At 39.9% G+C, this 27,624-nt stretch overlaps 1 protein-coding gene across 1 annotated transcript in view; it reads left to right on the top strand.

Annotated features, from left to right (window-relative positions):
- The window catches only part of FRMPD2 (FERM and PDZ domain containing 2), a 52,251-nt gene extending 26,095 nt beyond the window's left edge, over window positions 1–26,156 (top strand). Inside the window, exons 24-46 of the mRNA XM_026050452.1 lie at window positions 167–252; window positions 430–577; window positions 1,541–1,755; window positions 2,741–2,839; window positions 3,950–4,302; window positions 7,219–7,501; window positions 8,413–8,571; window positions 9,231–9,405; window positions 10,132–10,342; window positions 11,589–11,626; window positions 12,975–13,061; window positions 13,469–13,533; window positions 14,536–14,697; window positions 15,436–15,607; window positions 17,065–17,150; window positions 19,216–19,289; window positions 20,373–20,482; window positions 21,065–21,213; window positions 21,640–21,730; window positions 22,889–23,223; window positions 24,663–24,878; window positions 25,114–25,176; window positions 26,067–26,156. Coding sequence (XP_025906237.1) covers window positions 167–252; window positions 430–577; window positions 1,541–1,755; window positions 2,741–2,839; window positions 3,950–4,302; window positions 7,219–7,501; window positions 8,413–8,571; window positions 9,231–9,405; window positions 10,132–10,342; window positions 11,589–11,626; window positions 12,975–13,061; window positions 13,469–13,533; window positions 14,536–14,697; window positions 15,436–15,607; window positions 17,065–17,150; window positions 19,216–19,289; window positions 20,373–20,482; window positions 21,065–21,213; window positions 21,640–21,730; window positions 22,889–23,223; window positions 24,663–24,878; window positions 25,114–25,176; window positions 26,067–26,135 — 3,446 coding nt within the window. The 3' untranslated portion in view covers window positions 26,136–26,156. The remainder of the gene's footprint in view (window positions 1–166; window positions 253–429; window positions 578–1,540; window positions 1,756–2,740; window positions 2,840–3,949; window positions 4,303–7,218; window positions 7,502–8,412; window positions 8,572–9,230; window positions 9,406–10,131; window positions 10,343–11,588; window positions 11,627–12,974; window positions 13,062–13,468; window positions 13,534–14,535; window positions 14,698–15,435; window positions 15,608–17,064; window positions 17,151–19,215; window positions 19,290–20,372; window positions 20,483–21,064; window positions 21,214–21,639; window positions 21,731–22,888; window positions 23,224–24,662; window positions 24,879–25,113; window positions 25,177–26,066) is intronic.
- The last annotated feature ends 1,468 nt before the right edge of the window (window positions 26,157–27,624 follow it).

Below are 27,624 nucleotides of genomic sequence, written 5' to 3'. Positions count from 1 at the left end.
TATCTTGGTATGTATTGTTAGGTATATTGCACCCTAAGCAGGAACGTTTTTACATAAAATAACGTAATTTCCCATATGCAAGTGTGAAGTTCTAATGTACATGGATAGCTTGGGAGCAAAAACTCAATGAACATTAACACAATTTGCCTCTTCTGGCTTGTTTCAGGTGATCGCCTGCTGGAAGTGGATGGAATGAGCCTCTGTGGCGTCACGCACAAGCAGGCTGTGGAAAGGCTGAAGAAATCTGGTCAGGTTTGTGTAACGGCAGAGCCGAATGAGAGACCAGTGCAGCCAGGTGCGCTCGGTAGGAAGGACAGTAGCAGATCTGGACCAAAAGGCACCCCCTCCCCACACACCACGCTCACCTTCCTCCTAATGAAGAGCAAAATACTGTGCATTCTATAAATGGGACTTGTTTTCCCTTTTTAGATTGCCAAGCTTGTTCTTGAACGAGGACACAATCAACTGGCAGATCTGTGCCCGTCGGCTAAGGCCAAAAAGGAGGACCAAGGTGCGGTTGTTCCTGTGACAACATCCCTCACAGATGGTGGCAAGAACTACTCCTTTGTGACAGATGGTAAGGGATAAAAAAGGGGCTTCTACTGACTTTCTATGACTGTACTTCTTGCAATGTGCAAGAAAGGAATGAATGAATGTAATTCCATGAAATTTCTGTGAGTTGGAAGGAAAATTGCATATTGAGCAGACAAGACTATGGGTGGTATTAATGGCATCATCAAAAATTAATTCTTAACAAAATGTTTCTGAAGTACAGAGATAGATACAATTGGCTACAGCTGGCTGAGAGATCATCTCTGAATTTATTCTAAGCGTAAGTACTGCCTCTCTCAGCCCTGGTGAGATGGAGCTGGCATGGGCAGTCTCTTCCTCTGCTCTCATTCTTAAAGACATTCATTTGCTTAAAGGCATTCAGGATTCAGACATCTCTTCCACTGAATTTATTCAACAAATAAATGCTGCATCTCTTAGCGTGTGGCTGACCCATAGTCTGCCCATTCCTTCCTATGAGAAAGCTGCTGCTCTTCACTGTCCCTCTCATAACAAGAGTTTGGCTCCAAGCAGAGTATCTGGGAAAGGGCTGGTCCCGTGATCCTGTCTGGAAAAAGCAGTGGTTCTGCTTCTGGCATCTGCTGCTTTGTGTGCAGCACCTGAATTAACACCAGGCAGCTACACAATGCAGAGACCTCTGAATGTATACAGGGAAAAGTCTGAAAAGGAGAGTATTTGAACCTTTTTATGTCAGTACAGACTGCTTCTTCCCTTATGGGCTTGTGCCAGATGGTAGGAAGCCTGTGAACACATGGTGGAACAGAATCTGGTTCACACCACTCTGCCTATGTGCATTCTAGGGCTCCTGCAAGGCAAAGGAACACCACGACTCTATTTTATTGTTAGTGTGAGTAGATCTACCTCTGCAGTACACAGGGAAAGGGTCTGCTGAGGGTAAAATTCACATCACCACTTTAAGGGGTACATATGCCACACAACCCATTCTTTTTCCAATCCCTGCTTTGCCCAGAAAATATATTTGAAGTCAAATTGACAAAGAATTCGGGAGGCCTTGGCTTCAGTTTTCTGCAAATGGAAACAGATGCCTGTGAACACCTTGGAGGAGCCATCGTCAGGATCAAAAGACTCTTTCCAGGGCAGCCAGCTGAAGAGAATGGACAAATTGAAGTCGGAGACATCATTTTAGCTGTGAATGGGAAACCTATTCACGGGCTCCTGTATCAGGTACCAGGCTGCTATCAAGGGGCTTCCTGCCAAGTATCATATTAATTAAGTCTAAAAGCAGTTTCATCCCATTGTCTGTCTAATCACCAGAGGGGGCCGGGACTTGCTTATAATGAGTTTGATTTTTATGTTTTATTTCTCTGTAGAATCATTATGTAGAATCTCCTTCTTAGGAGAAGAAGATTTCTTTCATTACTTAATTTCCAACTTTCCACTAGTGATGCACTAAATCTGCTGGCAGACTTGCACACTTGCATCTTTCTTGTTCTTACATACAATTAAAACATTTTCCCCTATTGTCATGTATGCTCCATAAAGTCACACTAAATACCATGCCCCAGATTCTAAATTCCACCAGGTAAGGTAAATATAGAGTAATTTTTGCTGGAATGAGTCATTCTATATTTACCCTAAGATAATAATTCCAAACCTACCTCCTTTTTACCATTTATTTTTCTATCATGTTTTATTCAGGGGCACATAGGGTGATTTTGCCTATACAATTTTTTTTCTTCTAGATTAAATGTTTCTTCTATCACTACATCTGAAAGCCAAATGCATCTAAATAAACATTGCTTTCAGGGCGGTCTTTGATTTTTGGTTAAATCATTATGGCAATCTGATGGCTATGCTGATAATAACAGGCTAAAGATCTGTGCTTGACATATGCAGTTGGAATGTGTCTGTCTGACAACTCTGAGAAAACAGAAAACTGTAAAGCTAGTGGTGTATTTTTGGAACAGGAATTTATAAACAGGACTTATTTTACCTTAGATATACATCCACATAAATATTATGATCCACTAAGAGATAGTAACCATAGAACAGTGATTTTTAGCTCCCAGATCCTGCTGAGAGGCACAAAAACTATGAATTTAGCATTCACCTAAAAACCCTCCCCATCCCAGTTAGTAAGAAGGCGCCTGCTATAGATTGAGATCAAACATATTCTGCAAAAACACTAATATTCCTTCTCCCTGCCTAGGATGTCCTTCACTTGCTGAGAGGGGCTCCTCCGGAAGTGACACTTGTTCTCTGCAGACCACCGAAAGGAGTTCTTCCAGAAATAGAGCTGAGTGCCCTGGTAAGACCAACTTCCATCCTGAACTTGCTTCTGTTTCCCTTTTCTGGGAAACTGCTACTACTACACTTGTGAGCCAGCCTTGAATGAGACAGACTTCCCTTTTCTCCAGCATGCTCTGTTATATCCCTTTCTCTGCCTAGCTGCAATTTCATCTCTGGAGCTCAGCTGCTACTTCCTTAGCAAGCAGGGTCACAGGAAATGCCAGATAGGAATCACGGGGTATCCTAGTGCTACAGCTTCTGAACTGCACACTGGCACTGCAGGCAGCAGCACGCACCCAAGCAGATCTTGCAGGGATGCCGCCAAAATGCTCCACTGGATCTTACACCAGACACTCTCAACTGCAGCTCTGCATGCTGTAACCTGCAGGGTTGAGGAAGCAGCTCTGTGAAGGGAGATAAGGACCTTTTCCTACCCAGGCTGCCACTTAACTAAGTGAAATAATAGTTCCAAAGAGTTATTTACATTGCTACTGATAATTACAGAGTCAGAAAAAAAACAATATGAAGGCTGTAGAGAAAAAAGCACATTCTTTTATGGGTTTGATTACAAAAGTGACATTAGGTAGGCTAGCCATTATTATACCTGCTTTTTGAATGCAACTCACAGATGTGTGCACAAGGACTCCTGTCATGAACATCTTGCTCCATGCAGCGTGCATCACTTGTGGCTCCTGTCCCACCAGACTTCATAGTCTGTCTGCCATCCACAGGCAGACAGAAATAACTGTCAGAATGATTTCTAGAGAATAAAACTGGCTTCTCTTGCTTTCTTACAAGGTGCCAGGTACTATTGGGGTGGCTTGTTTGATTTCAGCAGAACGGAGGAGTTCAGCAGTCACTTCTACACACCAAACACAGTATAGACACAAGGTGGAGGCACAGTATGAACAGAAATGAAAAAGGGTCTCTGCTAGGGAAGGATTCACTACAAAAACATGAATTTGTGTGACAGTTCCCTGTTGGAAATTGTTGAAGAATGAGGAAGGCAACCACAAAGCCAATCTAATTAATAACTGAGCTAGGATCCCCCTCTGTTTCTTCCTTCTTTTCCTACTGTTTGATTTATCCATATTAAGATGCCTGTTGATATCTTCTATTATTTTGATAGACTCCAGCACCATCTCCAATTAAGGAATTTGTGGCCACTCCAGGGATAGGAAACAGTATGGATCAGTCTGCTAGTGAGGACAGCAGCACCTCTCCAGAACTGGAAGACTGCCTGGATTCTCCAGCGGCAGCAGATTTCAGTGAGCCGCCGGAGGAGGACAGCTCCGCTAATGAAGAACAAGAAGCGGAGGCTCGAGAGAAGCCCCTACAGGCCCTTATGCCTCCCAGGGAAAGCTGCTACAGGCACCTTTGGAAGTGTTATCGAGATGCTGCCAGTGCTGAAATGTTCCAGTCCCTAGAGGAAGAGGTGAGGCAGAACTGCTGCTCACCCCGTGAATGTGGATGGACCAAAAGGTAAGAAATACTGAACGCTGCTCTTTCCTTTGGCTCTCAAATTTCTGAACGTGGTTTGCTAACTTTTCAGATACAGAACTATCTGCTACTAAACTACTCCTAATTACTGAACATTTTGATTTACCAGTCTTTTCTGGCCAGCCTAACCACTGTCTCTATTCATTGGAACTGAGCGTAAATATGGATTACATTTGTATATTGCATCTGCACACACACATTTGTATGAGCACTCCATTACTGCAAGCAACTTTACTGTTCACCTGAGTCTGGCTGCAGTCTGAAATTAGTGAAAACACTCATGCTGACTTTCACAGACATCAAAGCGTTTCCTACTTATTATATGAACTTTTAATTTCAAAAATTTCAGAGGAAAAATGAGTGATAAGACGAGCTGTGATCAAGGAGGAAAAAAACAATCCAGCTCTCAGAAACCAGCAGAAGCCTCGAGCCAGACAAATTATACAATAATATATATTAGAGAGACTAAATCTCCTTTTACACTCCTTGGAAAACACTAGCCACTGGACAACAGCAGACCTAGCCATTCCATTTTAATGCTCTTTCCTATTATTATTTTCAGAACAGAAAGGGCTGCTGGAGAGACAAGCTAAAGCTCTTCCTTTATGAAGGACCAATTTCACTTATAGCTTTATTAATTTGCTCTAGAAACTTATTTCTATTTCTCCCCTAGTCACCTGAAGCCCCTTTGTGACTGCTGACATTCTCCAGCACAAGGTCCAGTCATGGATCCTGGTCTCTGGGGAGCCACAGAGCTCGGTGACAGCAAGTCGAGTGGGAGCACAACTGCCTCCTGCTTCCATCCTGCTTCTCTAATGCTGCGATTAACCCCCCAGTATTTCGGCCATAGCAAACATGTGCACTGAGGGACCCTGCTGCATCAAACTGAGTTCCTGGGGGGAAATATCCGTTTCGAAGAAAAATTTTGGATTCTTCCCAAGAAGTTCTGAAATAAACATTTTTGTTTGGCATATTCTCAGTATAACTTAATTTCAGCTTTTGCCTTTTCAAAAGGCAGTTTCACAAAATATGCACTTGAAATAGTATTTTGATACTACTATCGCATCTCAAATGATCCTTCTGGTTAGAATAGGTAAATAAATAAAAGCAGAAGGCAATAGGCATTGATGAAAAAAATATCCCTTCTACATTCCTACAAATTGTTGAAAACTCACGCAAATACAGAAATCTTCTGATATAAATTTCAAAAATTTTGTATTCAGTGTTTTACAATCCTCTTTGCCCTTTTGCTCATTGCAACCAGAAAGAAATTTAAGAAAACATAGATTTGATAGTGTTACCCCATAAGAAGTCCTGGGAAGGGGTATACCAGGGAAGTCCAGGTATCGGGGGCACCAGACAAGGTCTTCGTGGAGCTTGTGCAGGGGCCCACGGGACCAAGACCCACATCTTCCCCCTGGAGAGGCAGCGCTGGGCTAGCCGCTGCCGCCTGTGCTGTGACAAAGCCCCTGTTTGGCTCCTTGCCTTGAGGCAGTGCACGTTGTCCCAGACCTCCCACAGCCTGGAAGGCTGCTCAGCACCTCCCTGGCACGTGATCGTTTCCCTGCCATCCTCACTACAGGAGGTCCACTGAGCTGGTCTTTTATTTTCCCTTGTTTTCTAAAGAAAATAATAAACAACATTTGCTGTTATCCTTAAACATTTCACTTAACCATCCTCATACTCTTCCACAGTAAGTATCTGTTATCCTGTTTAGCAATGTTTCAATTAAGATTGATATAATGCAGACAGACACTTTTAAGTAAAATGTGTTTCAAGCATTTCTATTGGCTTTAATGGTAAGTTCAATAGCTATAATAATAACAATTAACTAAAGACAATGGCCAAAACATAACATTAAACAGAACGCCGATTACACGGTCTGGACTTGATCTTCAGAAATGCTGAATACTGTCACCAATATAGTTGGATAAGTTAAATAATAATTTTACTATAAGTGAGGGAACAAATCCATTCTTTTCAGTAGGACAACTCTTATGCTCCAAGTTAAGCATATGTTTTCATGCACTGTTGACCAAGCATCTAAGTGCTAGGTGCCTCCCTATATTTTGCTGGCTTCATTAACTTTATTAACTTTAGTGTAATACGAAAACTGAAACCACAGTAAAGCAGACAAGGATACCAGAAAAGCAGACCTATGTGCACGGAAGCCAGCTTTTATGAAAACTGGAAAGGAAAAACTAGGACTCCCTAAACAAGTGGCTTAGATGTCTCGAAAACTGAGTTTCAGCTGTTCTCATCTGGGATCAATATAGGCATATTGGAGTGCATATGGTCTTTGTATTTGAATTTTTTTTTTAAAGGAATATTAAGAGAAGGGTATAATAAAAGCAGCCTTCCAAGGGAATTTAAGACTTGAAAAATTAAATAATTCCTATCTCTTGATAACATACATTTTGCGATCTGTGCTCTTAGTTACCATGGCAAGAACGACAGCAGCCAGGAATGTGGCTGGCTTCCCTTTTATCAAGAAGAAAAGGCAATTATGAAAACGGAGGGAATATTGTAATGTTCATACCACTTACCAGATAAGTTAATTAAATTGTTTATGGCAGATGGAAGAATTTATACTAGCAGTCTAAGAATTGTCCAATAATGATTTTCAAACAACAAGGTACTAATGCCTTAAAAAAGTATGAAACACTTTGCAAAGACCCTTTTCAAATTCTGAAATCTTTTTATCTTTTTACTAGCAATGCAAAGTATTACTTTTGAATTTATTTTACAGTAACACTCAGAAGATTCAATCAGCAGCTTAATACCATAACTATTGCTTTGTTAAAATTCAAGGTTATGCATAAGCAGTAGAGATTTCAGCAGGCAGGCAGTGAAACACGTGGAAGGAAAGCCCAGCCCTGCAATCTTTTTATTTTGCAGCCCTGTATTTAATAAGAGTGATGATGACCTATCCAAAACAAATCGCATGCCTGAAATTCTCTCTCTAACCCCTATTGATGAAGAGTATCTCACCATCAGCTCAACGTCTGCGGCCTCGCTTTCCCGGGGAGGAAGCGCTGAGACACTGTCCTCAACCACGGCCACCCCACACGCACGTGGCCCTTTCTCCTCCTCCCCACCTGCTAGAGGGCCAGGTGACAGTGACAACGAATGGGAAGAGCTGGAGGAGCAGCTGAAGGCAGAGGAGGAGGACTGCTCTCGGGTATGTAGATAGGCACCAAAATATTAATAGGCCACTCATAATGGGGGAAGAAACAACCTAAGCATGGTGGTTCTTAGAAACATCAATTATAGCCCATTTACCGTCTGATTTTTGCACAGCTTTTCTTATTTTCCTGCAAAGTCCAACATGGGAGTAAAGCAAACCTTTCTCTGTGCCCAGCCCTGCAGAGCTCTCTACCATTTCCCCAGAGTCACCTCCCTGCGGAGCTTTGGCCATCCAGATGTTCTTCAACTCTCGAGCACTCTGCAGTCCTGTTCACAGCACATAAGGGCCCAAACCCCGTCCTCCTCTCTAGTAACCTCTGATATTAATTGAAGTCCCTTTTTTTTTTTTTTCTTGTTTTAAACCCATGTGCGAAATCACGCTGTTAAAATGATATCATTGTAATGTTCTGATAATCCCTGTACTAATTACAATTCAAAATACTGGGTTCAGTCCTGCCAAAAAACTGAACATTTTCCATTTCTGCTGCACAAATGAGATCTCGATTCCTACTAATGGGGGAACACTGAGGGCAAAATTTATATCCTGACCATTTCCCCCAGTGGAAAAGCAACAGCAATAACACCTCCTCGTTTATTGTAATACTTGTCAGCCTAGAAGATCCCAAGACTTTCTCTATACATTTTAAACATCCCACATGGCTTTCTGTGCCCTGTTAGGCCCTATCAATCAATCAATCAATCAATCACCTTGAAGGTCCACTAGGTATAAGAAAGAAAAATGAATTCAGGAATTACCAGAGTGAAAATTCAGAAGGATCCTTGCATATGCTGCTGCCTTTTACTATGTGCAGATCTGATTCCAATTTGCATATAAAACATAATGAAAGATGCTAATAAAGCAACAGAAAAGCCTACATGAAGCACATCTTTCTCTTCACTTGATAGGAAATGGAGGTCTTTGTGACCCTGAGAAGGTCAGAGAACGGTGGTTATGGATTCTCAGTGGTTTTCAACAAACTGGACAACTGCCTGTATGTTGATGAGATCTTGAATGATCCTGCCCTGTCTGATGGAAGACTGAGAAGAGGAGACAGAATCATTATGGTAGAGTCATCTTCTGAATTTAAAAGGAGACAAAAATATTGGCAGATCATTGCCATCTGACTTAAGTATTTTTTATTTTTATCATTGCAGGATCTAATTTATCACCAGCTATACATGTAAATGCAGATGAATCATTCTACTAATCTCAGTAGGATGAGTTCCAAATTGAAGGGCTTGTATGCCTAGGAATACAACAGAGATCTAGCAACAATGCAAGACAACTGGCACAGTAACTGCCTTCCCATTTAAATTAAATAAGTCAAATTAATGTAATAAGGCAGACCTAAAAGGATGCAGGAATTTGCATCCTTTGCAAAGGGTCTTTCGTAATATATGAACACAATCTATTTTAAGGTTCACTCTCCATTTGTTTCATCAAGACTTATCTCCCTGGTTTTTTGCTATGGGATTTTAAAATTCAAGAAAAAGAAAGGTATACATTTATGCAAACAGGACACTCAGGAAAACAAAATTCAAAAATTAAATATACTCTTAACTGTTGCATTCACTGTCATTAACTGCCATAGAAAAGTAATCACACTAAAGTGAAAACTACTTCTAAGTTCACATTTCACAGTATATTTTTGCAGAGCATGTTGGGGACATGTATCTGATGGTCAATGACATCTATGACGTGACTGTCATGGTTTGTCGTTTAGGTGAATGGAGTTGATGTCACCCTATTACCATGCAGTGAAGTCCTGGCTTTACTACACAGCTCTCCTCCTGATCTGCACCTAACAGTTGGCCGTGCTGATAGTGATCCATGTCCCTCCGTCAGGCTGGATGAGATTCCTGAAATTACCCTTACAAAAGGTGCCAATGGACAACTAGGTGCGTGGTAAATATGCATTTTTTTTCTTAGATCGGGATTGTCACTGGAGTTATGCCTATACTGAGAGGTCCCCATAGGATGAATATCTTGGTATTTCTACATAATGCTGCAAGTGCTGGACACAGATAAAATCATATACCCAAGATACAGTACAGCTGTTAGTACAGCAGGAGTAACAGGCAACAGCAGCCTGCTTCCATTTGAGACACTGGCTTGCTTGGAGACAGCACGAGTAGCAGTGCACAGGACTGCTCTGCGCAGTGCAGCCACCCCCTGAGCTCTCCTGAACAACAGAATTAATAGAGTTTCCCTACATTACAGGTGTCTGAGGAGAAATACTCTAAAGATTACAAGGCACTTAGATTCCGCAGTATTGAGGGGGGCATTTCCAAGCAAGTAAGAGCCCTTTCCAAATGGCTCTTCAAGAGCAGGTGAAATAAAGTGCTATGAAACAGCTGTAATGTTCAGATGGACAAGATGGACAGTACCGCTTGCTTTTTTTTCCTTTTTTTTTTTTTTTTTTTAACACCTAATTGCATTTCACTCTTCCAGACACAACTCTAGTAGGTGATCTCTGGATCCAAACTGGTGCCAAATTGGCCCTAATGTTGGTGTCTTGTTCAGCCCATCCTTCAAAGACCCCTGTCTGTCCATTAGTCGGTACCTCCCTGACAGTGACATTCAGAGCACCCCACCACAAAGATGCTTTGTCTGCATTACTCTAGGCTTGAAGCTGACAGGAGGAGCTGGAAGCAAGTTACAAGGTATCTACGTGCTGGAGATAGTGCCTGGCTCTCCGGCCAGCGTGGAGGGCAGCCTGCAGCCCCGGGACCAGATTCTGTACATCTGCGGCCTGTGGACTGAGGGCATCAGCCTGGATGAGGCTGTGAGAGTGTGTGAAGCTGCCACGCAGAGCGTCCGCATCAAGGCAACAAGGTAAATCTGCCCCTCGGGTCCCTTTAGAAAGGAAAGGGTAAGGGCTAAAAAAAAAAGTATGTAACTTTATGTTTAGGATGGAATCAGATCATAGGGAATTGCAATCTTAGCTCTAATACAGATCTCTAACTTGTATATCTACAAGGCAAACAAGAAAAACTCTGTACTGCAAGGGTCCAAAGGTTGTGACCTGATGGGTAGCATCCACAAGGCACCTTATCTCCTTGTAATTATAGCAAACACACAAGGATATGGGCATAGGTGCACTCGTACAGCAGGAACAAGTACCCTCAAGCTTCATCCTGCATCATCCTGCATCGGTAACTGCAAGGCAGGCCACTATTTTCAGACATCCTGTTCCCTAGGAACGGGAAATCCTCTGCTTTGTATTTCTGTCTCTAGTTCCAAACACCTCCACATGCTTTTAGATTCACAGTTATAGGCAAGCAACTACCTCTCTCTGGAAAATGAGGTATTTCCAACAACCACCATTTGAGAAAGGTGTTGAAATGCACATTCCATCTGCAGCACGTAAAGCAAAGTTCATCCCCAGGTTAATTACCACCCGCAATTAAGGATTTCCCTCTGCACTTCTTGAATGCACTTTGCTTTTGTTTCACAGGCTAACAGAGTACCAGCAGAGGTTCTGATATAGAAATAGCTTCTGCAGATCTTACACAACCAGTCAAATAGTAATGCCAGAGCACACAAATGGCTAAATTACATAAGCAGAGTTAGCCACGGTGTCCCTGTCACAGCAAGCTTCAAGTAATTCAACAAACTTCCATCGGTGTTTTATTAACTTCTTGCACTGCGGAGCAGCGGGAGGAACTGCAGCCTCCTTATGCTTATTGCTGTATAAGCACTTAGTAGACAACAGACCCTAATCTTAAGAATTTGCAATTTAAGGACACAGACAGAAAAAGAGTAAAGGAAATTACAAATTCTTATGCACATTTAATAGAGGAGAAAATGAAGGTGAACTCAACAAAATAGACTTAAATGCAGTTTTGTGCTGGGGCACATGGTGTGAAGTGTTCTTTCTTCTCAAACTTTGATAATCAAAATGTATTATTGGTGGTAAAAATAGATAAATATTTCCTATACTGAAATAACTGCACTTTAAAATAGCATAATTAAGAATGATAAAATAATGGAAGTACAAAGATGCTTTTCAGAAGTATTTTTCCTATGTACTTAACAAAGCATGCAATGGTTCAAATACTTCACTTTCTTCTGCCCCCAGAAATGGCAATCCAGTTGTTCCCATAGAGCAGGAAAATAGTAAGTAATGCTAATATTTTTATTCTTGAGTTCAAACTTGCTTCTCATTTTGGAAATAAATACATGGCATTGATTTGTTGCATTAAAAAAGTTACTAACAGGCTACAACTTGGCATTTGGTATTTCTGTTCTATAACAGATTTGAAAAAACTTAGCTAGATCTACAGCTAGTTTACAGATAGAAAATGTGGAATGCTTTAAAAAATTGTTCACTTAATTTTAATCCATTTGCATCTTTTATAGTTGCCTTTTTTTCTAATTTGTTGCCTTAAATGGGAGTTTTATGTGTGCATATTTTCATGGCCTGTTTTGATTAAAACTAATCTGTAAGGGATTTTTTTTTAGTATTTTTGAATCATACTTTTAATACTTCACCACTACTTGATCACTTAGGCCAAATTTTTAAACTGATATCAACACATCTAGAGAAAATCACAGGCAGTACCGATATTTCTTAATTAAAATAGCATTTCTTAATTAAAATAGCATTACTATCAATGCTCATGTGTGTGCTTGCACATACATACATATATATATGCGTACATATATACACACATATACATTTCTCAAGACATTTCCAAAACAGGTTGCCAGCCACCATCTACCTGTGATGCAATTTCATTAATAGCACAATAGTGCAGCACCCTGCCTTTCTTTCTCATTTATAATAAAGAATTCTTGCCTTTGTGAATTACTTCAAAGGTCTATTGTAGTTTGTGCTTGGTGCTGCTCTCTCTGCTATTAACTCTGACAAATTTATCTAAAAATCTGTAAAAAAAATGCCCATTATGGAGGGAGGCATGCTTTCACTTTGCATATTCTCTTAGTTACAAAAATGTAAATTAAAAGTGCAGCTACAATAAGGAGGTCTTTTTTATATACTAACTATAGAATGTTCACTGTTTTCTATAATTCATAGATTGGAAGTTCTTTGTGATAGATAAATAAGATAAATGACAATGCAAAACTCAAAACTGGAAAAAAAAAGTATTTTGGCTTCTCACACACCCATCCCCGTGAGCACTAATACACCCCATTTCTTCCCCTATTTAATCAGTACCTCATGTCTATAAGGATTCAGTCTAGCTTTTGAGTGTTGTCATAATTCGGAAAACCAGCAGTGACTGAGATACAAGTATCTCTGCAGTTCTTGAAATAATTGTTTATATGGATGCACAAATAGGGAAACTTAACCATGTGTAACCATGTCTTGTACTGCTTTTGTACTGGATGTGTTGAGAAAACATGATCCTTGGTTCTTTGCTTTATACAAGTTTAAGTTCCCTGGGGTATATGTAGCTTCGTGGAATGTCTGTCAGTTAAAAACAGTTAAAATATATGTTCTTAGGGTCGCTTGTGGAGACGGAAAAAGACAGTGTCTCTCTGTCAAATGAAAACCTGAATCCACAAGAAGAGCATCCACCCGAGCAGCATGGTAAGGACTTTATTTTGCATTTCTGAAATAGCATTTGTAAAATTTTGTGCCATCTCTTCAAAAGAAAATAATGTCTGCAGGTGGTACTGCCAGTTCATGGAAAAGATTAATTATTAATAAGCAAAACTGTCTTCCTTGATATATCACAGAACATTCATATGTTACCTATTGTCCAGCTGGAGTCGTTGATCCTAATTTTGGAAACTGGCTTTTGAGAAGCATAAGGTCAGATAAGATGCAGAAAGCTCGGCTCACAGTCTCATGGTCCAGGAGTGGATCAAGTCTTTTTGCATTCTTTTAAATGTCAAATATGCAATATTTTATAATGTCTGTATTATGATTGAATGCTACAATATAAAACATTTTTCCAGTACACCTGGATAAAAACTCTCGCTGCTTTTTCATAGAGAAACATCTGGAGGAAGCCAATTCTGGTGATGAGCAAAACACTTCGGATTCCCCAGAGCACAGAGTAAGTGACAGTGTAGCCAACTGTGAGACGGCCCATCAACTAAAGTGATCTAGATGGATCTGTAGTAGTATTTAACTAGCAATAGTAGTAAATGGTTTAGAATTTAATATATTTCCTTCTATTTTGGAAATGTGGACAGAATACATTTGTGGGGCATCTTGTCACGTTTGGAATTGGCTCAGTATTCATGAATTACAACATGCTGAGCAATTTCTGGGGTCAGACCATCCTACTGCTGTTTTCAATAATATAATATCACTATCTCACCAGCTTGGTAATATAAGCAAGACTCATATGACCTAACTCCTCTCTTAGGTCTTAATGTAACTCTTAGTAGCTTATAAAATCAAGCCCTAACTTATAAAGAAAGCAGTACAGAAAATATAAAGCCTAAGGCATAACGGCACAAAATGGGATTCTAGAAAAGAAGTGTAACTGCAATTATAACTTATTTTCACAACAAAGCCAAACAATCCTTGAAACTTCTCAAAATTCTCATATGGGGCATTTGAAGAAAGGTAAAATGATTCCAAAACTTTACAGTATTACACAATGTTTACATAAATCAAAATGGTTGGAGTTTACAATTATTATTATGTAATGGTGTGATGGTACTTTTGAAGTGATGGATTCCCAAAATACACAATACTATTCAAAAAAAAAAAAAAAAACAGCTTTCACACTCAACATACAATTCAAGTTTCTTACAGGTGCAAAATTACGTTATTTGTCAATGAACAGACACAAATATATGGAAAGGAATATTCAAATTGAAACTTCATGACAACATTTCCTATGTAACATTTTCCTTTTGATATATACATGCAGCTGCTCTGTTAATCACTGGAATCTCTACCTCTCCATTCAAGACAAGAAAGTATCCTATAATTTACATCAGTCAGTGAGGACTGTGAAGCATACTGGGATTTGGGGGGATTAAAAATACAAATAAAACACAGCTCTGAATAAGCTCCACTTTAAATTGTGTCCTTTGTGTTATAGGACTTTATCATTAAGATTGAATTGGAAAAAGCAGAAAATGGGAGCCTAGGATTTGCACTGGTCGGTGGAAGAAATGGCAGGGCTATCCTAATAAAAGCCATCAGCCCAGACAGCATTGCAGATCTAGATGGGAGGCTCCAAGTTGGTGACATCTTGCTGAAGGTAATGTTTGTTCTTCATTGTTTTGGGACATCTTTAACTACAGTGGCTCTGCAGTGAGTGCTCCATTCAGGATGAAGATTGTACAGACTAAAGATAGGAGGCTGCTTGACCCAGGGACATGCAGAAGAAAGGGTCCTAGACTCTTGGCAGTGAGAATGATGTTCTGGGAGACTTCTGCTGCCCTGCTTTTTTTTTTTTTTGTGAAAATTTTCCATGTGGGAATTAGGGGAATGACAGCTAGCTGACTGTAACATGCATACAAAGCAGACCAACAGGACAATGGTAGTGACACTACTAGTCAGGTAGTATCAAGGCAGTCTAAAAGCACACGGATTAGGGCTTGTGAAGCTTCTTTTTTAATCTTTCTGTACCAGCAAACTTTTAATGGCAAATCATGTTTTGTACCCCACATTATTTTTTCCTTTCTCCTATCTCCCACTTCAAGAGGTTCACTCTTTTACTGTTGTCTTCTATTTTTCATTTGCTTCCTTGTCTCCTACTTGTGCCATCTGAGGAGTGGAGGGAAATGATGCCCTCGAAATGTGCCAGAAAGCACAGACTACACTTCTGTTGTGCACTGCTGGCAATTATGGTATAGAAACAGAGCAGAGAGGATCAAGTGAATTACTAAAATGGAAGAGAGTGAGAGGAATCGTAGAGACGTACAGCATATGCTCAGTGCTATGTCACAGCCTTCTGCTACAAGAATCTGGAGCGGCCCCTCGTCGTGTTTTTCAGGTGAACGAGACGTTCGTGTCTGGTCTGCCACGGCAAGCTGTTATAGATCTGCTTCGCCAGGCTCGAGGCACGGTGCAGCTCACAGTGTGCCGCAGCACGGCCCTGCGCTGGGCCAGCTCGGGCAACCGGAGCAGCAGCCCACCTTGCCCCCGCGCCGCGGCGGCCCAGCCTGGTAAGTAGCTGTCCCCACTCAGGACATGTTGAAGGGGGGATCGTGTGATGCCCGGCCTCAGTTTTCCCATCAGCAAAACAATTTAGTTTCCCTAACTTTACAGTCATGCCTAATTCATAGCTGTTAATATAAGCAAGTTTTCATCCTGCTTTGTAGCACTGGCCAGGTAAGACACAGAGCACAGGGAATGCCAGGAGTGTTGGAATGGTGGAGATAAGGTGGTGGGACCTTCATAGGCACCTTAACTTGGCTTGTGTTTTTAGCCCATGATCGTTCCTGCTCTGCCCCAACTTACCTAGTTCTGTAGAATCTACTGATAAAAAATAACATCCACTTCCTGACCCAGCAGCTAAAATCCATTTCCCTTACCTCCATGGAGCCCTGCGACTTGTAATCCTCCCCAGCCAAGAGCTCCTCTCCCTTTCTTAACAGCTCATGCTCCTACCCTGTGCAATGACCACTGGAGAGCCCCTTGCTTTGCTCAAGAGCAGGGTTTTTCCAAAAGAAGAGATGTACAAATTGGGCTGGGAGAGATGCTGAGATGCCAAGAGGGTTGTCATGAGGAGCTGGGGAGAAGGCGTAGGACAAGTGGGGGTTCTGGTAGACAAACTAGGACTGTCAGTAAGTCAGAAAAGGCCATGTCCTCAGGGTTACCTTGAATCTGAAGTAACGGAAGGGAGCAGTGTATTTAACTTTTCCTCCCTCTTTCTCAGTGATTTGCAATTGACTTTTCAATCAGTCTTTTATTTCTGTAAGGCTGAAGGAACTGTGTTCAGCTCTGGCTGGGAAGGGAAAGGTTCACTTCCCCATCCCAGCTCCCATTTCATTTTTTGCATAAATGAGGCAGAAGACGAAAGGCAGATAGGTATAAGAAGACTCACTCATTTCTTCCTCCACTGAAGGGTTTGGCAAAACATTCACCAGCTTTGGTGAGACCAGGCTTCCCTCCTGGTGCGCAAATTTGAAGGACTAGTAGAAGAACATTTGTTGGATTGTTGCATGATGTTGGTGAAACAGAGAGTTGCTGGGGAGCTCCATCTGATTTCCTGAATCTGTAAAACCCAATGTAATTAAGCAAGGATCGGCATGAAAGGAAAGCTCTGCTATTTGTCTCTCATCAACGCAGAGGAATGGTCTGGATACGGAAGGGCAGACTTAAATTCTGTTAGGGATCATTTTACAACCTCTACTTATGCAGGCAGCTACGTCAGTGCATCTTCTTGCTACCTGAATTGTATTGGCTTCCTAAAGGGCACTATATATCTGCCAGCTATGCTTTTCAGCTCCTCCCAGAGCAACCAGGAAAGGAACATTTTCCTCTAGCTTCTGTTTCTGTACCTCAGTTCCTCTTCAGAGACCAAAGTTCCTTGGCATTGGCTACCCAGAAGAAATGGAGCTATATTTTCATGTTTTTGAGATATTTTACTTTGTTTTTTTTTTTTTTTTTTCATATTCAGATGACCCCAGCACTGAGGGAAGCACAGGAGCTCGGCCTGTTTCCCCTTTCAAAGAAGCACAGGAATGTGACCAGCTGGGCAGCCAGGTAAGTGCTGGATGGGACTTCTAGGCATCACCGGGCCCTGCGCTCGTGCCTGTTGACACAGAGGGTTTGGCGCCATGCGGGCAGGTGACCTCAGAGTGCCACCTTGTTCATGACAAAAAGAGAAACTTGCGGGAAGTGTCACTGGGGCTGGTAACGCGCCAGTGCGTCAGGGATTCCACTGAGACAAGAGCTCATGATGAGCGCAGTATCGGTGCTGAATGAGGGGTGCTCAAAGGAAAGCTGCACAAGCAATGCCAGCTCTAGTGCTGTATAATTTGGGCATGAAGGACAGGTCAGTTTTGTCATTCCTTTAGTATTTCAAAACATAATATACTTCAGAGGAATGCTGTTCACCTGTCTTCCTCTTAATACATAACACTAAGGCTATTATCTGTCTTTCAGTTGGGTTATGTTTTTAAATCCTGGCAAGTCCTCCAAAACATTCCACATTCATTTCACAGCATCTGTCCTTTCTGAGGTATACAACTGGAAAATCTCTCCTCAGAAAATCTGATAAATGTAAATCTTTCTAATCTCAAGAGCTAAAAGGTGTCCCAAACCCTGTCGGAAGCAATTTTCATGGAACTAAAGGGAAAACAGAAGGAATCCTTGTACTGAATAAGTTAGGAAAACCTTTAAGAGAAATCTAATGAGAAAGTTTTCAGTGTGTAGTTAGGATGAATGTTGGAAATAAACTGCTAGAGACTGATAAAATACAGTATCAAACCTAGGTTATATCTAGGATCTAATAAAGAGAAGAAATAAGATTAAGGAGAAGTGAGAGTTTCTGCTAAGGTTTCAGGTTCCTTATTACACTCCAGTGCTAGCAAGCTATTAATCACCTGCTGAAAAATAAATGGAGAAGTCCATCTGGTCCAGAAAAGGATAGTCCTAACTTCAGGCTCATGCTTAAATTTTTGCTGAATTAGTTTCTTAAAAGCCTCTGTTCTTCATTATTTTCAGCTTGCCTTTAGCACTGTCTCCTATGAACAGGAACTATTTGCAGTCCACTGCAAACATGGAGTCTTTGAAAATAACAAGATACCAAATAAAAATAAAAAAAGAACAGATACATAAAAGCAGCAGTAAAATTTCTTTCCCTCCCAGAAAAGAAAACAAAACCCCACTGATTCTCCAATCATCTCCATGCTGAAAACTGGCTAAATGAATTTGTGGTTAAATATGCACACACAAATTATTCTAATGGAGAAATATAAAGATGAAAGTTAGAAAATAAGGTACAAGTGACAGCTACTGTAATGATTCTTTGGATCATTCAATAGTTTATACGGTGTAACGTGCTAAAGTGGTTTTCGGAACGCATCTGAAATATTAAGTAGGGAAAGAAGATGATGATGAACTCCAGTCTGAACTAAAATTTAAATAATTGTCTGTCAAGTGTTACAGTTCCGCAGGGGCCACTTCCAGACAGTGAAGGCAGATGTTCTGCCTCATAATATAAATGCAGAATCCAGTTATCATTGTCTAGTACTGAAGAACAGCCACCAGTGCTACTGCCTCTACTCCACCTGGAGGGCAATCAAGCATCTGCCTCCTCCATGGCATTTTTCTTCTGCAAGCAGCTGCAGTCTGCTTCTAACAGCTGGCATCCTTGTGTCAGGGATAAAAAAAGAAATCATTGCCAGCACTTCTGGCTCCAACACTGCTGCTTGCTGCTGCCAAGAGCTGGGAGGTAAAGAGCAGACTGTGGATCATGACTCCTGTGTCTGCACTTTCCTTATGAGATCAGCAAGGACGTAATTAACACCAACCTTTCCCAGTTCACCCGTGCGTGCCAGCCTGTACAGAGGCTTTGGGAGACCGTGTTGTTACGGAGCTCACAGATACGGCTGCTGGGCCTTTATACTCATCCTGCAATGCTGAATCAGTTCTGTACTTTTCTTCTGAAAGTGGAAATTTTACTTTCTATCTTCCCTTCCTTTCATTTTGATGAAGAATATATTTTTGGTAAATAATAAGACTACTGATGAAAGTAATTATATTATTTATGTTTCTTTTTTACTATTTTTTTCCACACATTTTTGTTACCTACAAATACCTACAGGATTCCAAAAGCACACACAGATCCCTTCAAAGTCAGCCAGAACATCAGGATATTGCCATCAAGAATTCAGATGGGTAAGTCCTTCAAACACAGGAAAAATTATCAAAATATGACAGGACAGGTTACCATATGGATAGGTTCCAGATCTCTCCCTCTATGATACACAAACGCACTCAGATGTCCCAAATTATTTAAACACAATTCTATCAAAATGCAGTTCCATCTGCAAAAAGAGCTGCCAAACAACTTTCATGCAACAACTAAGAGATGTGATAAAAACTCTTTAAGCATACCTATATACAAATTCCCTTGTTTTCTTAATAGTCTTACTGGCCTCATTCTCTGGGGCACTAACAGCATTCTGCTCCCACTAATGCCACTTGTAGCATTAACTTCTAGTCTGGAACTTACCAGGCTAGACTACACACTTACCTGGAAATCTTCCCTAACTTACTTGCATAGAGAGTTTGAAAGAAGCCCTGGGAGCATTTGGAAGTGACAACATCCACATGAACATGGGCTCAGTGCCGCTAGCTATTTCCTCATCATTAATACAAAATTATCTTCATCTATACCAGGTAATAAGGTATGATTACTATTAAATTATCTTGCTCTATTTGATGTAAACAAATGTATGTATTGTTAGCTCCAGCTAACCTGAACTTGCACAACCTTCAACAGCTACTGACATTTGCCAAGCTGCTACTTGCTCCCTTCTTTTATTCTCCCTCTTTTTTTTTCTACTTCTTGCATTATGTATTATAATTGACACTATGTAGGATAGGATTATATAAGACTGTAATACACTCAAGCCTTCTAAAAGAGTTAAGTGCAAATGTTACCTGTGCAGAGTACTGGATTTGGCTGGCACAGGCAGATCTGACCTATTCTGTACACACTACAGCTGTATTCTGGACTGCAGACCTGCTTTCTACCAAGAACATTTTTTATTATGTTTGCAAATACTACCCCAGAGAAAAAGATGAAATTAATCCTTGAGCTTATGTTCTTCCAAGTTCACAACAATTCTTGAAAACAATTGTTCAAGAAACTAAAAAGCAATTGAAAAGAGATTAAAACCAAAACTCTTGGACAGGCCAGACTAGCACTATTTATGCCACTTCTAGCATAATTATTCATCTAACCTTGTTTTACAGATGTGCAGGATGTAAAAGCTGTACAAGAAGGGAAAGTCAGCAGTCGGAGTCAGAGAACTGGACCAGTGAAGAGAATGAAACACCCTGCAGGATTTCCTTTCTACACAGAAGTATATTTGCTAAAACTTATTTCCCTAATGTAACAGGCCAGGCCCTCAGTACATGTACAGTGAGATGAACACTAATCCCTCCTCTACAAGCAAAGAATCTGGTCTGAATATGGTCTTTATGTCTTAACTTTGGCCATGTGGAAGAACTTACAGTGGCAATTCCTAACAGTATGGTGTGACAAGACTGTTTTTAGTAGGAAAATTGTTAGAATCATGAAAGTGATTTACTACAAAGATGTGGTGAGAGTCTCCTACACAAACTGATGTTAAAACTCACAATTTTGTAAGAACATTTCATTCAGAGGAGACTATTTTGAATCTGTGTAAGGGCAGAAGTTCCAGCAGTTGAATCCATTTTCAAATCTCAAGAAACTTGATGTTGTCTGGATACATGGTACTGAGTTCTTCTTCTCCTGGTGAACCTAAGTCCCATATATTTTCTGCTTCATTGCCATAGTATAAGTAAAAAAATTGTATCGAAGTTTCATTCATTGTACTGAACTGTACTTTTTTTAAATCCAAGGCTATATTCTATGAATAATAATCAGCAAAAGCTCTTCTGTTCTTTTTGTTAATGCACAGGCAGAACTTCTGTTTCTGAAGATGGACCAGCTCAGTTAATTAACTTTAAATCCTCAATGACTGGAGTAGGTCCAAGGACTGGCATCAAAGGTCTTATTCAAGGTCTTCAGCTGCAGATTGAGAACCAAGAGGTCTTTAAAGAGTTTATGGTAAAGTGTGATTTCTTTTTAAGATGTGAGTATTTAGCAAAGTGATTTTTATTAGCTTTCTACTTGTATGGGAGATCTATTTCTCTATCTACACTGTTTCCACCTTTTCAGAGAATTATTCCAGCTAGAATGTGGCTTCTGCTTTGTGTTTTCTAGTGAATGTTACATTTGGATCTCTCTCATTACACACAGGTCTGGCTTGCATTGTTTCTTGTCCAAAGTTCCTCCTATAATTAACCTTTCTTGCATAGATCACCTTTTCTCAGTTCTCCCTGTGTTCTGTCGAACTTAAGCCTAAGAAGTGTTGCAGGGCAGAGCAAAAAAGATTAACTACTACTATCTATATATATTCTTTTTTATATATCATATATATAATCTATATTATCTATATTAACTACATTAACTATAGATTAACTATTTCTCTAGGCTTTAGAAAATGTAAAACCAATAGATGACTGCAGAACTGGCAAAGCACCAGAAAACCGTGACAAAAACAGATACCGAGATATTCTTCCATGTAAGTATGCACACTAATGAGACACACACACAAATTCAGAGGATGAAGACATGGGAAATCAAAAGAAATGGTTCTAAAACTGAGTTGTAGGAGGCAAATCTAATGCATCCTGAATCACGAACAGCGCCACTAATAATGAAATGTGTGAGATTCTTCCAAAAGAGGTGGGGGTTGACTTGACAATTTCTGTAAGGATGTCTTTGCTGCAAGATATGTCACCTTCTGAAGCAGCATCCTCCATGAGGCGTAACCTGGTGTAGTAGGAGGCCAGCTCTCTTGGTGTTTCCCTCCCTCTTTCTGAGGGACATGCATCTACTGTATTTCTGTGGGGAAATGTAACTTGAACTGTAATAGCAGCTCTTTAAATCTATTTAAATCTACAGTTATATCTATTGCCTGCGACACAGCGGAGCTGTGGAAAGCACATACTGAGAGAAATACATATATAATCTGGAAAGTGTGAAAATCAGAAATATGTAGCTCTCGTGAAGCTACAAGATTCTTTTCACAAGTATTTGAAAGTCTGATATCCAACCTGATCTTTCAGCTACTCGACTCTGATCTGCTTCTAAACCTAAAGGAAGTTTCACAACTGAAAACTGATTTTAGAAGAGAGACTTGAATCGAGAGCTGAATGATTGCTGTTAACAAGGATCTCTAAACCCCAATCTCCAATGTCCTGTCCAACTACTCCCTGAGAGATATTACGACAACAAGAAAACCCTTTACTTTTGAGTTCTTGAAGTCTTTCTAAACTGATGCAGCAGGACTACATGTGCAAAATTTGTGACACATTTTGGATTTCCTATTACGTAATCCCAGTATCAGTGGCAGTGGTCCCATGCTATAAATGAATGCTAGCGTGGAACACACTATTCTGAACAAGTGCCAAACAATTCCTTGGTGATTAGAATGCTGGTCAGAGTGTGGTGGAAGTACCTTAAGAGAAACAGAGTTGCAGTGAACCACATGATGTACTTGGAATAGGAATCCCTCTTATCATAGATTGCTCTTAGTGTTGTTAGCCAAATGTATTCTAAAAACCAGAGATAACACTTGGCTGCCACAGGCTCAGGTTCCACAACTCTTAAATCCTAGATATGGTAGAAATCTGTTTCAGATCTAAAGCTGAAAGAGCAACTTTTTGTTTCCGTACAGACGATAAAACACGAGTTCCTCTTGGAGAAAACAATGGATACATCAACGCAAGCTACATTAGAATGAAAGTTGGAGAAGAGGAACATTTCTATATTATAACCCAGGGGCCTCTGCCTTCCACCATAGCTGATTTCTGGCAAATGGTTTGGGAGAATGAATCCAACGTGATTGCCATGATGACAAAAGAAGTGGAGCTAGGAAAGGCCAAATGTCATCGATACTGGCCTGAGCCTCCACAGGAATCTATAGACATTGCTAACTTCCATCTCAGGCTAGACACTTACCAGATATTAGAGTACTTCATTATTAGAATAATAGAAGTGATCAACAAGCAGGTAAGTTAATATTTTTGTAGGTGAAGAAATTGTTTATGTGAATAAATACTGAGATTATTGTTTGTTTCTTCTGATACATTTAGGTACTTTTTAAAAATGTGAATATCTGAAAAATAGGTGTGGATTTAGGGTAAATGGGATGCTACTTTGCTCATCCAACAAGCAGAGGATCCAATATTGCACACGTTTGGACAAGAAAGTTCAAAATTATTTCTTCAATAGGCACAGAACCAGCGTGCTCAGAATTGTACAGAATTGCTTTTCATTCTTAGCAAATCACATTTTTGATCAGAGCTGCCAGGGTGCACTCCTATTCGGTAATGATGGGTGGAAAGAAAGGGGAGGTAAAGGTAGTTTTCATTCCAGAATGTAGAAAGAATGACACTTCTTTCATTCATGAAAAGACATGAATGCAGCTGAAGCTACAAATTTGCTGACAGCAAATTAAATGCCTAACAAAAACAGAAACTAGTTGCAAGAACATGGCACCTGGAATGTAAAAATTCACAGTAATTTTGGAAGGACAGATTAATTCAAGTAATTCTGATGACATTCTATCCTGTTCCAGACCAACTTTATTCCTTTTCCATCAAGAAAACTATTTTTCTCTATAAAGAAAACATGATAGATCTTAGGTGAGTGCAAAACTCATTTTCAGTAAACAATACTAGAGTGTTCTCTAGTGTGAACACTAGAGTGTTCTGATAAAAATATCTTTTTTTTTAATTCTAACCAACAAATAAGATAACTACAGCCTTATGGGGCAATAAAACCTCAGTATCTCATGCACAATTATATCAAGCACATTTCTCAGACTTCTGGATTCTGAGAGTGCACTTCTGTAAAGCTAGAAAATACTTAAAACACATGTACTTACTGCATCCTGAGCCTAGCCCCCAGAGGTCTAACACTTGGTACACTTGGGCAGCCACTGCCATCTTCTCTCTGCGCACCCATCTTTGCTGGTATTTGCCTTGCAGCTCACAATCTTTCTACAAGTAAGCTCACAAAATAAGAAAGTTTTCTTGACCTTGACATTAATTTGGCTCAATTTCACTGAATGTCCTGGTTTGCAAAGGTCATTTTATTTCCTTAAGTAACCCTGACTGGAACTTTTATCAGGAAGGCTTGAGTCCTAAAAGCTCCTGGAATCTTCTGTGTTGTCTTCAGTTACCTAAATAATGATTTTGCAGAAGAATTAGTGAAGAGACTCAGGTCTTTATGATACAAGTGTACCATAATATGACAACACTACTCCTTTTTTTTTTTAAATTTAGCACTTTTGACGAAAACACTGGAAGCAAAAGCTTCTTCCTCTGTTGTCTGTATTCATTTTTTTTTCAGTTGCCTTTATATACCTGTATTATACTAATATAGTTTCTATTAACTATACATATGCTAATATTTCAGTCAATACACATCCAATCTTTTTCCTCCAGACAGAAGAGAAACGCTGTGTAAGTCATTTGCAGTTTACCACTTGGCCGGACCACGGTACTCCCACACTGGCAGAGCAGCTTGTAAAATTTATTTATTACATGAGAAAAGCTCACAAGACAGGACCTGTTGTAGCTCACTGCAGTGCTGGGATTGGAAGAAGTGGAGTTTTGCTGTGTGTTGAAGTTTTGTTGAGCTATATAGAAAAAGATTTATGTGTAAGTATCAAACAAGTCATTGGTAAGTACTGCAGTATTTTATATACTACAAACTCGGATGTATGTTAACAATACGTGTGGGTAGGACCGGCTTTTGTTGTTTTGAACAACAGAGATGTTAACTAACAATACATTATTTGTAAAAGAACTGAGGAATAGCTTTGCTGTCAGGATATGTTTAAATTCTCCCTTTTAAGCTGGACTTCAATAATATAAAACCTGTTCTCTCTGACAGTTCAACATCAAGCAGATAGTGAGAGATCTGAGACATCAACGTTTTGGCATGATTCAAACTAAGGTAAGTTCTCAATATTCAAGGCAGAGTATGATTTTTAAAAGCCCAATTCATGGTACAGATCTACATGCTTTGATAAACCAGGGGCTTAAAGCATAACTTCAGCCCTCTCACTTGATGAAAACAACAGCTCTACTAGATAGAGTCAAATACAAAAATTCTGGTCCTTCCTAAATAACAGAAATAAAAAACAGAAAACAATCTTTGGTGTAGCTTATAAGCACCTGAAATTTAGTACAAAACAGCAATATTGTACAGGGGCCAACTATACAGGGCCAACTATTTTCTTTTAGGCAAAAAGAAAGGCAAACAGGGCTTTGAACAAAACAGGTAAGATCTCAAACAAACTGCCCTGCAAAATTGCAATCTTCAGTTGAGATCTGAGCTCTGTGCTGAGCTCCTGTCTCAGTAAAACCATCTATTTGACCAAACCTGCCCCCACCGAGAATTCTTATAAAGGAAAAGACAAGGTGATTTTAGCTGAACTTTGAGCAAACAGAAGGTGTGAAGAAAAGCAGGATAAGACTGGGCTAAGCGATACAGAGGCCACTATGTGTTCCCTTTTCTTTATGTAGACCAGTATTCAGGCACATGCTTGGATATATCTTTCTTCAGGGTAATGACTGAACATAGGCCTAAATTTAAGCCTGCAGATAACCTCCTCTGACCTCAGTGAGACTTCAACAGATACTTGATTTCAGAAGAGAGCATTCCTGAATTTTTATGCATGAATAAAATGAATAAGGATGTCTCAGAACAGTAACTGTCTCAGTTATTGTACCCATGTTGCAAAGTTGCTTCTGTTATAAGCAACATTTCAGCCAGTTCATTGTTCTTTGTCTATAATATGTTGAATTTTACTGATTACTTCATGTTGGTGCCTCTGCCTACAGGATCAGTATTTATTCTGTTATCAAGTTGTGCTGAAGGTCCTTCAGAACATTCAAGCCATGGATCCCTAGAGACTGCAGTAAGACTCTTCCCTGTTGCTGTTATTCTTGGACTCCCTGGGATCATTCAACTATCCTACAAAACAATGTTAAGCCAGGACAGACAAGTGTTGTACTACATGCTCTGTAAGATTATTCTGATTTTTAAACCATCTTAAAACTTTGCCCTAGGTAAGTTGTACAAATCTTGGCTCACCATTTGGAGAAACAGCCAGAACTGCAACATGATGTTAAACCACCACGGACAATTCCAGCGTTCTCTGCAATAACACACCAGTTGTTAGGAAGGTATTTTTGGACTGTGATGAAGAGAAAGCAGCCTCTAGAAGCAGTTTTGGTGTTCTAAGAGCAGCAGAAAAGATCTAAAACCTAAAAGATCTAAAAGATCTATAAGATCTATTGGTGTTGGTTGAAGATTGGTTGATCCTTACCTACTCTTGCAAGCTTTTGACTCCCATACTGCAATTCAATGTTCCCTAGTGCAGTTATGCTTTTCTGCAGAAGGACTCCATTTGTGTAGCTCTAGTTGTCTGAACAATATCGAATCATTTCCAGGCATCACTCCAGCACGGGACTTCATACCATCATCACTGGACATCTGAAATCACGAGACTGACAGAAAGCCAGGACACACCAAAACCATAGCTAGTGCTCTTCAGAGCAGCAAGAGAACTCCAGAAATTTGAAGGAATTTTCATTTTCTTCAATGATAGAAACAGCTCTAGACAGTGTTGGTTTCCTTTCATTGGGCGTCCATGAGGAAAGGAATGCAATACTAAACCAGACGAAATAACCATGTACATGGGTGTATTGTGGCACCCATTTACATTTCTTCTTCTCCTGATCATTTCCATTGATTAAATATCTCATAATTCTTATGTAGTACCTGGCCCAGTTTATTGAAATCCCATTCATTTCAGTAGGGGAAGAATCAGATCTTTAAGTCAAAGTAAATAACTATCTGTACATATTATTTTCCTTGTAAAAAGTGGTTCAGTTTGTATTTGAGCAGACAGCTACTGTTTGCCCTTGTGAGGCTGAAACCTGAATTAAACTCTAGAAGGCTCTCTGGTGTTTCTGACAGGGAGGTTCACTGAGGGGTTTCATTTGTCTGAGTTAGTAAGATTGTAACTATTTCTATAGTAGTTCCAATTCCTTTATCTGGAAGGTGATAGATATGGAAATGGTATTGTTAGATATGCACAGAAAGAGGAACTTTTAAACATAGGAAATGATAACAACATTTATTTAACTAAACTGTACATATTTTTAAAACTTCCTTGATTTCAAAAAGGAGAAAATGTTAATAGGCATTTGACTATAAAACTACAGTATTGAAAAAGACAATAAAATGAAATGAGAGATTTATGACTCAGAAAGAATGAGGCATTAAATGCAAATTAAAAGTATGACTTTTAGAAAAAGTCTCTGTAATACAATTATAATTAAGGCCAATGGCTATTCTTGATTTTCTGGCCTCAGATAGTTTGCTGGAAAAAAA

This window comes from Nothoprocta perdicaria, unplaced genomic scaffold (assembly GCF_003342845.1).
Source record: "Nothoprocta perdicaria isolate Ctin4 unplaced genomic scaffold, notPer1 scaffold_110, whole genome shotgun sequence".
Lineage (NCBI taxonomy): Eukaryota > Metazoa > Chordata > Aves > Tinamiformes > Tinamidae > Nothoprocta > Nothoprocta perdicaria.
Note: the sequence above shows the minus strand (reverse complement) of the source record. Positions and strands in the feature narration are given on the sequence as shown.